The sequence below is a fragment of the Typopeltis vanoorti genome, chromosome 17, assembly GCF_054136105.1.
Source record: "Typopeltis vanoorti isolate ZY-2024b chromosome 17, IOZ_Tvanoo_1.0, whole genome shotgun sequence".
NCBI lineage: Eukaryota > Metazoa > Arthropoda > Arachnida > Uropygi > Thelyphonidae > Typopeltis > Typopeltis vanoorti.
The window spans coordinates 78,019,418-78,035,648 of NC_143565.1; the positions used below are offsets into that span (position 1 = coordinate 78,019,418).

The 16,231-nt window shown below is 35.6% G+C and overlaps 1 protein-coding gene across 6 annotated transcripts in view; it reads right to left on the minus strand.

Annotated features, from left to right (window-relative positions):
• Khc-73 (Kinesin heavy chain 73) overlaps positions 1-16,231 on the minus strand; it is an 842,240-nt gene that overhangs the window by 21,866 nt on the left and 804,143 nt on the right. For all 6 annotated transcript variants that reach the window (XM_090407555.1, XM_090407554.1, XM_090407553.1 and 3 more), the window contains one exon: positions 8,812-9,012. In XM_090407555.1, coding sequence (XP_090263681.1) covers positions 8,812-9,012 — 201 coding nt within the window. The remainder of the gene's footprint in view (positions 1-8,811; positions 9,013-16,231) is intronic.

Below are 16,231 nucleotides of genomic sequence, written 5' to 3' on the forward strand. Positions count from 1 at the left end.
AGCAAGGGGGAATTCTTGCTACACGTGGCGGCAAGCTCTACACAGCTCTCCGACAGGACTAGGTGCTGACAAAACCTGGAGACAAGAGATAAGAGAGTGATTCGAATCCCCGCCGAAACCTTTATACCTCAGAACAGCTCCCTCACTCGGCGGTGTCGTCACGCATACGGCGGCTGCTGATTGGACGCCGTGGCTACGAACTGCTTTTACATGGCTTAAAGTTTGCTCTGGCTTATACACATTTACTTGGCAATTTATACATGATTTTATATTTTAATTCATTTAGAATTATTCTCTATTAAACTAATGGGTTATTTTAACATTGTTTAGAGCTTACACACTTGGATATTTATGTACTTGGATTGTAAAAAGGCACATTCTCTGTCCGGAGGCATAAGCATGTCCTTATACTCTCCTTATGAGGTAACTTAATGTTGGGCAAGAAAAAAGGATGACTCATCATTTTTTTCCGACACAACAATAGCAAGGAAAGAAAAAAAAAGCACAATATGAGAGAAGATGCACCAGCCAAGCCAAAGGAATGGTGGCGATGTCGCCACTGCTGTGAAATTAGTGATTGAGTACATTGTCAGTATATTTTATACTGGTGATCATGATGATATTTAAAACCCAGCAAAGAGACTAAAAGTGAATGCACTGACATTTATTCTACTCAACACCCATACACCTCCAGTATGGAATAAACGTCAGTACATTCATTTCTAATCTCTTCACCTCTTGAATGATATATTGTAAGGCATTTTTAGGAAATGTGCAAAGGTATTCAACTCTGCCCTTAAATTAGTTATTTAACTCAGTGACAGACTGCTACATGATAAGCTGAGATTATAAGCAACACTTAATCTTCACTTGTAAGTCAGCAGTTAGAATTGAAGGAAGTACAGGAAGATGGTTTAATGTTAAATTTGGTGTCAGACAAGGATGTACATTATCCCCTCTGTTATTCATTATCTATATGGATCACATTATGAAGGAAAGTGGTAATAAACCTGATATCAAAATTGGCTATGTTAATGTCAGCTCTTTGTTTTATGCAGATGACGTTATACTTCTAAATAAATCCGCTAGAAGTCTGCAAGATTCCCTGACTAAACTGAATAACTGTTATAATAGATATGATATGAAGGTCAGCAATAACAAGACAAAGACAATGAAAATAGGCTGAAACATTGCAAATAACCACTGCATCATGAAAGGAGAACCTATAGAACAAGTGAAACATTTCAGCTACTTAGGCACAATTTTTAGTGAAGATAGTAAATTAAATATGGAAATAGACAACGGAATTAACAAAGCTGGTATGGTAGGAAGTCAACTAAATGAATTTATATGGAATAAGAGAGAAATCAATGCCCCATTGACACAATATAACTGTAGTGTTTTGAATAGCTTTTCTCTTGGCACTTTGTCATATGCCTTTTCCAGATCTACAAAACTAAAATGCAGACGTTTGTTATATTCCCATGATTTCTCAACTATTTGTCGTAAAGTGAAAATCTGATCCTGACAGTCTCTATTTGGCCTGAATCCAGCTTGTTCTTCACCAAGCTCTTCTTCCACAATTCTTCTCAAGTATATTTGTGTAAATCTTACCAGGAACATTCAGTAGAGAAATATCTCTGTAATTCTCACACATTCAGTTTTATTTCTCTTTTTATATATGGGTACTATGAGACAGCTCTACTCCAATCATCCACAATTCGTCCCTCTGTCCAGGCCTTCTGAACTGTGCAGTGCAGTCACTTTAAGGCTTTTAATACCTCCATACTTGAGCATTTCTTGTCGAATATCATCTGCTCCTGCTGCCTTTCCACATTTCAAGCCTTTGATGGCTTTTTCTACTTCGAGTATGGATATGTATTCCTGACTGCATGCCTGATGATTGTTTTTTTAACGCTGTGCTGTCACTGCTTGTTTCATTTAGCAATTTTTCAAAGTAATTACTCCATACTTTAAGGATATCTTTTTCTCCCATTTTTCATGTCACCTTTATCATCTCTAATTCCTTTTACAATACTCTTTCCTCCATTTCTGAGCTTCTTCAACAACCTCCAGAATATCTTGCCACCTTTTTGATATTTATTTTCTATGTTCTTACCAAAGTCTTCCCATGACTTTTGTTTAGCTAGTTTTACACAATGTTTAGTTTTCTTACATTTGTCTCTGTATTCTCTAAGAGCCCAAGCTGATTTATTTGCCAGGAACTTTTGATATGCATTCTTCATTTCCTTCACTGCCTCTTTAACTTCCTGTGTCCACCCATGGAATTCTGATTTTTCTATCCATGCAGATAGAAAACCTCACTACATGTCTCTCTGGCTGAATCAATCATGTTTTCTTCAGGACTTGCCACTGAATCTTCAAGGTTTGGTTCCTGTTCTCAAACACTTTCATCATTTGTTCTTGAATGATGTTTCTACAGTTCACATCTGAGAGCTGTTCAACTTTTATTCGCTTTAAAACTTTCTTACATGTTCTTCTTTTCAAAATTCAATTTTATCCTGCTCAAAACAATAGTGATCAATTCCAATTTCAAATCCTCAGTACACCCTGGTGTCCTGCACAAGGGAGAAAACATCACTATCAACAATAACATAGTCAATGAGACTTTTTTATTCATTGCCTCTTCTTTCCATGTGAATTTGTGCACATTTTTATGTTGGAACATTGTGTTAGTAATAACAAGTCCATGTAACGAGCAGAAATCCAACAGGTATTTGCCATTATTATTAGCTTTGCTCTTTTCTCCAAATTTTCCCAAAATATTTTTGTATGTCTGGCAATCATTTCCTACTCTGCTATTTAGATCCTCAACAAGGACCAACTTTTCCTTTTTCATTGTGTCAGTTCCTTCTCTAAAGCCTCAAAAAATTTCTCCACTTCTACCTTAGTAGAACCTTCTATGGGACCACAGGCACAAATAATCATTGTCCAGTTCCCCATTCTGATATTTGCCCACATTAATCTATTTGAGACTGCCTGCATTCTAGAAGATTAGCCTCGTATTTAGTGTTGAATACTATGGTTACTCCTTTTTTTCCTTGATTGTCATTGCCTGAATATAACATTTTGTATTTATTGCTCAGAAAGATCTCACCAGTTTTTGTCTTTTTTGTTTCAGTCACCCCTATTATGTCGATCTGGTACTTATCTAATTCCTCAGCTAGCTCCATTTCTTTGCCATTTAGGCTTCTTATATTGACAGTACCGATCTTGAAAACTCTGGTGATGTTGAGCTGGGATATGTTTTAAGATTTGTTCCAGTAGCTGACTTTTTGCCCTGGTTCCCTGGTGAAAACAACTGGGGTCTTGTTTAACCCCATTCAGCATGAAATTCTCTCATGTTGCATCATAATTTTATATTTTGGTTTAAGCCAATAAGAATACAATTTGGTCGGCTAAATTCTAAATTTCCAGCTCATTGTCGTCCGTTCAGTATCCAGGTAGATAACAGGGTACACCACGAGAAGGTGAGGATTGGACATTAGGTCAGAAGCCCTGGTCGGTTCTCCGCATTCCTTTAAAGGCTATGTGGAGGTCTCCTCTCAGTGATACAGCTTTGAACCTTAAGCACCCCTTTATATGATTTTGTATTACTTTTAAGATGCTATTCCTGTTCAATCATTACACTCCTATTCCATTTACTTGCATAACTCTTGGTGTACAGCTGTGCATCACTTATGTCCAATACTTCCTTATCACTTCTGTCAAGCTCTTTTCTCCATAGCTCATCAAACTAAGGTACTGATGCTAGTTGACTATGTTTCACTAACCAATTCCATATTCCCTTGCTGGCAGTAACCCTTCTCTGTTTATCCACCTCCTAAACCAGTACCCTGCTATCACTCTCACCAATCAACATCAGTGTTGATACCTCATTTACAAACAAATCCTGGGAAGATATTAGCAAATCCAGAACTCAAACCTTGTAGTGCTTTAATCACATGCTTATTAAGATAGTTATCCCTCAAAAACTCAACAAATCCACTCTTTTGTTTTCATACATGATTTCCTATGTCACATGATCATCCTTTAGCATATGCATCATCCACATTAGTCTATCAATCAATTTTATCATTCCCATGATTCATATCAGTCTTCATTTTCATCACATAATTGTGATTTATATGATTTTGTATTACTTTTGTGATGCTATTCTTGTTTTATTAAGCACTTCAGTCCACCACTACATACACATGAAAATTTTTATAGCATATGCTGAGAAAAATCCAGCAGAAAAACTGATCTTTTGAAACTTTCTACCCTGCTGATATGTGTGCTTCCTTACAAATGCCATTTTTGAAACATCAACCAGACACCAAACAAAAATCAACCCAAACCCAAGAGGCAGTTTATTATCAGTTTTTTAATGCTTGTATAAAATAGGTGATTTATATCTGTCTTATTGTGTTTTTTATCTAAGAAAATTTATGTTTTATCACATATTAGTGCATATTTTCATGATTTATAGTATCAGGTGTTATTATAATGTTGTAAAATACCAAAAATGCGCAAGGAATAGCGTGAATAGTGAAATCGAGAACAAGAATGCTTGCACTACTGAAGTAAAACTTGAGGATACTGAAAATGCAGTAACACGTAAAATCGCAAAATTAGACAGACAATGTAGAAATTATAGAAATGTAAGCTTTTAAAATTTGGAAAACAAAGATGGTTTGTAGAATTTACTCTTGGTGGGAATATATTGTTATTGGAAGTGGAGGAAATAAAAGATCTTGGGGTAAGGGTGGATAATGATCTAAAATTTAGAGTATTGCAAAAATTGTAAGGACAACACAACAAATCCTGACAATGATGTGGAGTACACATGTAGAAGTAAGGAGATTCTGGTTCCATTGTATAAGGTTCTGATAAGGCCACACATGGACTGTACACAGATTTGGTCACCTGGTTTTTTCAAAAAGAAGAAGAGATGTTGGAGTGGATAGAGAGGTGATTGACTAAAATAGTTTCTGATCTCTGAAATGTTGGATATGAAGAAAGGTTGAGATGAAACAATTTGCAGAGCCTATTGGATAGGAGGAAGTGGAGTGATATGATAGAGATGTAAAAGTTGGTAAGGATATGCTATAGGATTAATGATGAAGAGGAATTTCATAAAATGGTGGGAGATTGGGGGAGAACAAGAGGTCATCCCTGGAAGCTGTATAAGGGTATGAGCAAGGGGAGTAAGAAGTAGGCTTTTTGCAGAGTCATGAATGATTGTCTTTATCTGATCTCATTCTCAGGAATTTCATTACCTGAGATCATGGTGTCTGCAGAGAATTTTGAATATGTTTAAGGCATGATATGATGAGCTGTGTATGTCAAAAGGGACCACCTAAACGAGTCTGTGATTCAATGGGGGTCTTAGGATAATAACAATAATAATCATTATTATATAACAGGAAATAAAAAAATAACAAACTTAATAACAGAAGCTTAAATTTAGATACAAATTATTAAGCAGTTACTGGAAACATATCAATGCCTCCAAAATGGCTGAAGATACACAAACACAAAGTGTATTTAAAATAAAACTGTTACAAGAACAAAATATTAGAAAACTGTACTAAAGAAAGTTAGAAGAGAATTTACTAGATATAAAGGTAAATGAAAATATAGAAACAGAATGGAAGAATATATGCAGCATAATAAAGAAGGCAGTTGGTGACAGCCTGTGGGAGGGCACAGGAAAAGAGGCATTAAAAACTGGAAAACAAACTAAATTACATATATTAAAAAAAAAAAAAAGAATGCCATAGTGAAAAGGAAAATTAAACAATACAGGAATGGCAAACATGGTGGTAAGTATTGCTTATGATAAGTGATTTGTTATGTCCTCTCAGAGTGGAGGATTTGGATGGCAATGGGACTAATGATTTTAAAAGCATACGGGTTGAGATAGAGATGGGCAGAAAAGGATATTTAGTGGAGTGCTGCTTTAAGCCAGGGAGCATACAGGATGAAGAGCAGGAGATGTTTAGGCAGTTGAGCCAAGCTCAACTGCCGAAATAGAATGATTAATAAATGTAAATAGAATGATTCGTATGGGAGATTTTAACTACAGCAGTATAAATTGGGGAGAGGAAGATGCATATAGAAATAAGGGAATGGAATTTCTAGAATTCTTGAGGGACAAATATCTTAGGCAACATGTAGTAGAAGGAACACGAGGTTCAAGAGTTTTGGATGTGGTCATAGCATCAGAAGATCTGATTATAACTGAGATCTCTGCCTCTGAATTGAGAGAGTGACAGGTGGGTTTGACTTGGAAGATAAACAGACATGCAGGAGTATCAAAGAGAAAGGAATGTATATGGAATTATAAGGCAGGTGATTATAAAAGTCTTAGATATAAGCTTGGGGCATTCCATGGATGGAGGAATTGGAAGGGTGAGATATCATCAGTGCTTGGAGACTGATATCTCACCTCGTGAAGGAATATTTATTAGCTGCAATAGCAACTTATATACTGAGAGTGAAGAAGAGAACACAATTTGGTGTAAAGTGGATGACAAACAATATCAAATGGGAACTGCAGGTAAAGCAGAGGTTATGGAAGAGATATAAGGAGAGGGGTGGAGTGCAGATGCATGAAGAGTATAAGACTCAGGCTATCAGAGTGACTAGTATGGTAAGGAAGGCAAAACTGCAATATGAGAAGAGATTGGTGCTGAGATCCAAAGATGATAAAATCCTAAGGAATTCTTTTATGTGGCCAGTAGGAGGAGAAATTATTGTGGAAGAATGACATTGTTGGATAAAAAATGTGAATAGAGTGAGTGATGCAAAGGACATAGTGGAGTTTTTCAATGAACACTTTGTTGGAGTATTTCATACTGAACCCTGGTCCCACAGGGTTCAGCAATGAGACCTGTATTGTTTAGTAAGGATGCGTGGACTAGATTTTTTGATCAGAGAGTTGGTAAATGAGTGAAAACGATTGCTAGAATTAGCTGTGAGTGTCCTGACAGTGAATCAGAGATAAGCGCCTCTGTAGCTTAGTCGGTATAAACAAAGCCCTTTGGTCAGAAAGACCTGGGTTCGATTCTCATCCGTGATGTGAGGAACAAAGAACGAACAACAATATATGAGTTAGTTGGTCTCATACAGAGGTAGAGATTTTTTCCCCCACCTGGAAACTTGGATTTTTCCTCCCTCAGAACAGGTAAACTGGTCCCATGAACACAGATGGATTTACAGCCAAGAATACTTATAATAATGTGGAAGAGATAGGGTCCTCACCACATTATTCTTACACCCATAGTCAACCATAAGTCACATCATGGTAGTCATTATGTGGAAAGTCTCATCAGTGGGAACTAGACCCAACCGTCACTAAAACTCAGTTCTGTCTGAAGAAAGAGCTTGCATACTCCCCCCCCCCCCCCCCTTACCTTCCGTAATACTGATCCAAACATGATCAGCTTTCTCTTCTTGGAGTGACCTGCACCTCTGATCTTTCCTGACACAAGCATATTCCAAATATAGCTTCCACAGCTGCCACAAAACTTGGTGTATTTTTTGCACAAGACACTACTCACACCTGTTAACTCTATACAAAGCCCAAATCCACCCAGCTATGGGACATTGCTCCCATTTTTGGGGTGGTGCACTAAAATCCTTTCTAAGATTGTTCGATTCTATCCAGAAGAGGCAATCTAGCTAATTAATGATCCCTCTCTGTCTCTCACAGATGCTCAGTTCCTGCATTGTACTTCTACAGATACTTTCATGGACAGTGTTCTGCTGAATTGGCCACTATTATTCCTCCACAAAATCCTTAAAACAAGAGCCACTGCTAATCAACACCCTTTTCCAGTTCATCTTGAAACTCACCAGACCAACTTCACTGCCTCCTCTTTCAATTCATCTACTTCTATCCTCTGGAACAGTCTCCAGCACTCTGCCTTTTCCAAAGATTACAACCCTCAGCTGTTCAAGCAAAATGTGAACAGACTCCTCTGTTCTATTCCTGTTGCCCACACATGGCACTAATGTGCTATAGGTCTTGTGGCCTTTCATGTGTGGATCAGATAAAAAAAAAAAATAAGTCTACCTCCTGGACAGAGATGACACATGATGATAATAGGAAATACCAATATAATAATAATTATGGGAAAGAAAGGGTCACTACCCCGACTGGTTTTGGCCTTTATTGAGATTTCATCAGTGGGAACTAGACCCAAGAAGATGCCAAGGTTAAATATTAATGCAGAAGTCATATATTTTCCATATACAAGTACGAAAAAGGGTGTATCACCTTATCTTTATATACTCTAAATGAGAGATTTGAGTGTAGTTCCCACTGATGAGACTTCAAATAAAGATCAAAATTGGTTTGGGTAATGACCATTCCTATGATGTTTATACATTATGGAAATGCTAAGGTAACTGATGTGAAGTCAACAGTCTCTGTATACAATAGACTAGTGGTGAATCCTTTATACTTAGACTTGGGTGTCAAGTATAATATAGTAGTTACTTGTGTCCATGATTAATTTGAAACATCTATAAGGCAAGTTAATAGAATTTATTTTTCTATTTGTTTCTTTCCTTCTTTCTGTTAATTGAAATGATATTTCTCTTATCAGTGTGGGTGGAAACATTCTACTGTTAAAGAAAATCATTTCCTTAACTGAATCTTATCACAGAACAAGCACTCACATTAATATTTAACAAATAATTATTTAAAAAAAATTAATTCAGATTAAATCTCATTGAATAATCTTAAATAGTATATCCCATTAGAGGTATCAAGAAATAGAACAGTGAACAAATACATACCTGTTGGAGTATCTAATTCGATTCCAACCCAAGCTCCAGGAGCAAAGTCAGTAGGTCCAATGAAGGCAACAACTCCTGTTTTGTTGTATGGACTAATCATAACACTTTCTCCTAGAGTGACCCAAGGAGGCAGTGTCACATCAATAGAATGAAGATCAGCCCGACTACCAAAGGAACTTATGCTGAGACTATCATCTGGATCTGAAAAATGAGTATGTTAAAAAAACAATGCTTAAGAACACTTCAAATGGAAAACTTGGAATTGCTCTTTGTTTGAAAGAGCTTCTTTTATGAATGAACAATATAAAGAAGTAAGCCCATTTACAAAAAATAACATCTCTATAATGTAAATAAAGAGCACTATGGTTAATTTTAAAAAATTCATTACATATAAAATTAACAAAGCTATTTATCAAGTATGTGATCAGACTGTTAAACATTTTATTATATGAGAATTAATGTTTTACAATCTTAGCACTGGGGAGAAGGAAAAAAGGATTAAATCTGATTGACACCAGATTTAATGCCCCCCCCCCCCCCCAAAAAAAAAATAATGAATATTAACATTTGATTTAGTGCTGATCTGTTTAAGAAGAATATCTAGTCAGATAGTTTTATTACTATTTGTCTATCTTTAAGAAAAAAAAATAACTACTGGAATATGGAAATAATTGTAACAAGCAATAAAAAAAGAACATTTACTCTATTTTGCAACAGAAAAGAAGAAAATATCATTTTTGTCAGTCTTGCCATTATTTGTACAAATTTTGATTGAAGGTTAATCGGGAAGTAGTCTTGCAAGTCCTTCTGAGACATGCTTGACACAGAGAATGGAATTTCTAACAACTTATTCTAGAGGAAAATTTGAATGATGGCCATAATTTATTTATATTACATCCAGATATTTGTAGAAGGGACTGCTGTCTTTTGGAAATATAAGGAGAGACAGTTGGACAGGCTTGTAAACTACTTTGAAATTATAACTTTTGAGTAGGGCATCAGCATTGATGAAAAGATTTCCAGTGTATGGGATGGAAACAGAATCATAGTATGGAATGTTAGGATTTTAGAGAGGGAGGTGTATCAGGCAATGCATTCTACTCTCCATGCAAAAATATCTGCCCCCCCCCCCTCACTGATTGCAGATTCCAGAAATGGAATTTTTGTTTTGCTCTTATTTCCAACCATTCTATGAAAAATTTCTTCCATGTTAATCTAGTAGCAATCCCTTATCAATTTACAAGTTCTCAATCATATCATCCTTCTGCTAACATCCCAGCTGTGTAAATGGTATTCCTCAGCTATAGAATAGCACATATGCCACAGTAAATAACTTTTTTATTATGTAAATATTTCGTCTTATGTATCATAAAACATCATTAACACAAATAACAAACAACAATAGGAAATTAATTCAAAAAACAGTAATGAGCATGCTTAAATTGGAATCTCTCTATGTATACATTCGCATGTTCACGGATTAAAAACTAATGGGCTGAAATTAAAATTATTTAAATAAAAATAAAAATATAGCAGATGAATTATTGAATACAGTTGAGGATAACAATTTCCCAAACTTTTGGAATAGTGAGACAATCATTTCGATTAAGATTCGGTCTATGAAGTAAGGCTTCAGCACTTTCTTTATATAACTGTTTATGTGGATCTATGTAGTAACTTGGCATTTTGCCACTGGATCCTGCGGTTAGCATTTTCAATTCCATGTTGTGCTAGGCCATATTTGTGAGGTTCGATAAGGTGGATGTGCTCTTGATGCTCAGAGATACGTTTATTTATAGATCTTCCTGTCTGTCCATAGTAAGACACGTTACATGAACATGGTACTTGGCATATACCAGGTGCCACATTATAGGTGAGAGTTTGTCTTTTGGAGAAGGTAGCAAGTTGTAAATTTGGTTGATGAGTTTGTACATAGCAATAAGTTGATATCTTTTCATAACTTATCCACGCAACCTCTTTGATAAAAAATTCCATAGAATTTCATACAAGGATAAAGGACATTAAAAAGGTGAGAGACATCGGAGAGTGTTTACCTTTTGAAGAGGGGGAAATAAATTGAGAGTTTATTGATGGGTATAAAAATGTATCCCATACATTTCTGGCATTTAAGAACTGATTTCCAGAATTCTAAAAAAATACGATTTAGTAGCTACTTTTATACTTATCAATAAACTCTCAACTTATTTCTCCTCTACAAAAGATAAATGCTTTCTGATGTCTCTCCCAGGTGTATACTAAGTTCCTTGTGACTGTCATCTATACTACTTTGAACAAACTGGACCTCAATAGAAAAGAGATTACAAAAACATCAATCATATATGTTCTGCAGGAAATCTAATAAAACTGGATTGGCTCAACATGGAGCAGATACAGACCACAACATTCTAGTCTGAAACATGCCTAATACATAGCTCTTGATACAAATTTGAACATTTATTTAAGGAGCGTGCTGAAGCCTTGCTTCACTGCACGAATATGAATGACTGCCTGTCAATATCAAAAATATGGGAAAGATTGATTAGAATAACGCATCATTAATTAAAAAAATTTTTTTTATTTAATACTGTTATGATTAACCTTTTCCGCAGAACATAACATTACTGGAAATATCACGTCACATGTCTCACTCTATTTGAAATAAACCCATTGTTTGCATTCTACCTTGTATCAACTGTTTCTGGCCACTGAAGATGGTCTGTAATTTTCAGACTGAAATATATGGCCTTATAAATTATTACCTTTACCCTGAGTTTATGTTTAAATAATTCATAAAACTATAACATAGGTTTCTGTAAAAGAAACTTATTATGCTTTCTTTTCACAATTCTCTCCAGTTCTGTATCATGTGCAAGCAACTTCATATCCTATTTACACCACCACACCCAACATCAATAACATGTTAGTTAAATAGTAAAAATTCCCAAACTCTGCAGCACACCACTGGTGACTTTATCCTTCCAGGATACCCAACTTGCTGATATCCTGGAAGAGGAAAGTCACCAATCAGCAGCCAATCTACTATCCAGCTCTCTGATCAATTATCTAACTCCAGCTATCCTGATTTTATTATCGACTTGTCATATGACAATCTAGCAAAGGCCTTTGGAAATTCTAAATATACAAGTGTATATGCATTTCTATTTTCCAATGCATTTCTCACTCTACTTGCAATAGACAGGTTGTCAAAATATGACTACCAAATCCATGTTGACCACCACAGAGAATCCTGCTGTTTACTTAATTTTGGATTCTAGCTCTCCAACACTTTAACTGCAACTCTAGACATACTGACTGGCCTACAATCTGAAGCTGCAGTTTCACGATCTTTTGTGAAGTAGAACAGAGCAGTGAATGTCTTTCCACCTCTTTAGTGCTTCCCCATTGCAAGGCTCTTGTTCAACTACTACATCAAGGTTAACTCACTGGAACAATACTTAAAACATATGGTGATATGCCATCATTCCTCATATAATGCAAAGAATTCTTTTGCTGTGTGGTGAGTAAAAGGAAGAATAACTATAGAACTTTAAAATGAGCATTGATGGTAAGTAGATAACACAAGCAAATGAAATAAAAATCACTGGGGTGATAATTTTGCAAGTGTACCATCCAGGTGAAGACAAAACAAAGATTTTACAAAGGTATTTGAACAGGATACTACATGATGGACAGACTAACTGAAAATGTGCATGAATTGCAGATGCATAAGATATTGCAGAACCTGAATGCAAATTTGGCCATGGGATTAGATAGAATATCAGCTTCTGTAATATAAGAATGTGAATGTTCAAGGAATTGGCAACTCCTCTAACCAGGCTGTTTAATTAAGTCTTAGCTCTGAGAATTTGTCAAAGGAGAGGAAAGAGAGCAAAACAGTCCTGCTGTAGATGAATATATGATACAAGGCAGAAGTGCCAAATTATAGACCAATCATTATCTCAGAAGTGATAGTTATAGTATTGGAGGAATTGGCAAAAAGCAGAATTTAGGAATGGATGGAGAGGAATATGCTACTCTATTGGGGACAGCATGATTTTGTAAAAGGTAGGTCTTGCCTTAGTAATTTGTTCTCTTGTTATAATAAAGAGAGAACTGTGTTGGATAGCAAAGGAGTCTCCTCCTTGTTGCACTTGAAGACTGGAATGGAAGAATTAACAGATGACTAAAATTTAATTTGACAATGGCAACGAAGGCATGACAGCAAACTATGTGACATTGTCCGGGCACACTCTGAGACAAAACAGAGATGTGGCCAGTCACCATGGAAGATACAGTAACCACACCACGTAACCTTCCATAGTAAACCATGAAAGAGAAAACCATGATGAATTTAAGCAATAGAGACAAGGTTGGATCCTCTGCAACTTTTGTCTCTTGGAAACATTACCGAGAAGAAGAGAAAGAAACTAGGGAATGTAAGACATATACTATGAAAATAGCATATGAAGAAGATACCTTAACCCCTCTGGGAAGGGTATCTCCTGATCCTTCCTCTCTGAAAACCAAGAATATTCTCTTAAGGCTTGCAACTTGGGACATAAGGACCTTATATGAAGCTGGGAAGTCAGATAACCTTATACAAGAACTTGACATTGCTGGTATCAGTGAAGTCAAATGGACTAATAGTGGAAAAATAAACAGAAAGAGTCATTCAATTATATACTCATGTGGAGACAGTCATAGGAATGGAGTAGTATTTGTACTAAAAAATAAGATTTCCCAATCCTTACTTGGATTTTGGCCCATAAGTGACAGAGTAATTGCATTTAAAATTGCAGCTCAACCTTTTAATATTTTTATTGTCCAAATATATACACCTACTTCTGATTACCCAGATGAAGATGTAAAATATTTCTATGAAGGCATTGAAAATGCACTTAACAATGCTAAATCAGATGACATAACTATTGTTATGGGAGATCTAAATGCTAAAGTAGCTCAGAAAGGATCTCTTCCTGCATGGGAAACCAGGGCCTGGGACACAGAAATCCAAGAGGAGAAAGATTAATACAGTTCTGTGAAGTAAACAATCTGGTAATAACAAATACTTTATTTATTTAGCCAGCCTCCTAAGACTTTACACATGGAAAAGTCCCGGAGACAGCTGTAGAAACCAGATTGATTATATAATGATTAAAAAAATATTCTGGAATAACATCTTACAAGCCAAAACATACCTGGGAGCTGATACTGGATCAGACCACAACTCTGTGGTCATTAAAGCAGCAATAAAATTAAAGAAAACAATATAGAAAAATATGATCTTGGCTCCCTTAAAAATGAATACAAGATAAATTTTTAAAGGAACTGGCACAATCCACTGTTAATGTTCCTGATTCCACCAAGTATCCTTACCCTAAAGATGAGATTGAGGATAGATGGCAGAAATTTAAAGAGGGCATAAAAAAGGCAGTAAAACAAACAATTTCCAAATTTGAGAAGAGATGAGTAAATCCCGGATGAATGACAAGATACTGAAAATGATGGAGGAAAGAAACAAACACAAAAATTGTCCTGAATGCACGAACTTAAACAAAGAGATCAGATTTTGCAATCCTACGAAAAAATGTAGGATTGAAAGAACTATGGTACAACAAATGCAAGGAAACTGAACTTTTGGACAAAAAGCACAAAACCAGAGAACTTCATGAAAAAGTTAGGGAGCTAACTAGCAAATCTTGCAAAAGGATAGGTTCTAATTGCATTGAAGATAACAATGGAAACATCCTAATGAAGAAAGACAAAATAAGGGAGAGATGGGTAGGATATTCAAAGGAACTCTACAATCATGATAGAATAGATAAGCCATTGCAAGAAGATTTGGAGGGGCCTACTATTCTAACATGGGAAGTAACAAATGACAGTAGGAAATTGAAACCAGGAAAAGCTCCAGGAATGGATGGAATTATGGCAGAATATCTAAAGGCTTTAAATGATAAGGCTTAAGATCACTGACTGACATATGTAACAAAATATACAAAACTGGACACCTGCCAAAAAGATTTTAAGCACTCGACATTCCTACCGATACCTAAAAAATCGAAGACAATCAAATGTGAAGAGTACAGAACAATCAGTCAGATAGCAAATGTTATGTTATATGTATCATCCTAGAAGGAAATAAACATAAAATCAAATTGGTAAGTAATGAAACACAATCTGGTTTATCAGGAAAATAAAGGAACTAGAGAAGGACTCTTCAACATTAGAATTATTATAGAAAGATATCTGGAGAAGTAGAAAGAAATCTACTTATGCTTTATTGACTACACAAAGGCCTTTGACAATATACAACATGAACAACTAATTGAATGCATCAGAAAATTATGAGTATATGGTAAAGATATCAGATTACTGATAAATTTATATTGGGAGCAAACTGCCTCAATAAAAATATCAGGAGAAAAACCTCAGAGGAATTTCCAGTAAAGAAGGATGTCACACAAGGCTGTGTTCTTTCTCCTATATTGTTTAACCTCTATACTGAAAATATCTTCCAGCAATCAAGAATTTAAAGGAGTCAGCATAGGAGGCAAAAATATAAATAACTTAAGATATGCAGACAATACAGTACTGCTAGCTGAAAATAAAAAAGATCTTCAAACCTACTAGAAGAGACGCTGAAACTAAGTGAAAAATATGGACTTAATTTCAATTTCAAAAAAAACCAAAGCCATGCTGGTAACAAGAGAAAAAGGGAAAATACCCAATATAAATATTAAGATCAGAGGAAATACCTTGGATCAAGTAGAGAGTTATATATATTTGGGTCAACTAATTACAGAGAATGGAAAGTGTGATAAAGAAATATTAAGAAGAATAGAAATTGCTAGATCAACCTTCATTAGCATGAAAAACATTCTGACCTCAAGGGAAATTCACACAAAAAGAAGAATCAGGCTGTCCAAATGCTACATATGGTCAACACTGCTATATGGAACAAAAACTTGGACAATATCAAAATATTATGAAAATACACTAAAAGCCTTTAAGATGTGGATCCTCAGAAGAATTCTTAGAGTGCCATGGACTGCCAAAAAAACTAATTTAGAAATATTAGAGATGATTGGAGAAGATAGGTTGAAAACCATTGAGAAAAGGAAAAACACCTACCTTGGTCACATACTAAGGCATGAATCCCTACAAAAAAAAAACTCCTAAAACATTCTTCTTTCCAGAAGAATGGTACAAGGAAAAAGAAGAGGAAGGCAAAGAACAGATTGGATGGGAAATATTAAGGACCAGACCTTTTTGTCCTATGAAGAATGTAAAAGAAAAGCACAAAACCATACATGGTGGAAGCTCATGGTAGTCAACCTCCTGGAAGGAGATTACATCTGACAAAGACAAGGTGTTGGATAAAGGAAATAGATGGATACTGGATTTTGGAAAGGTATTT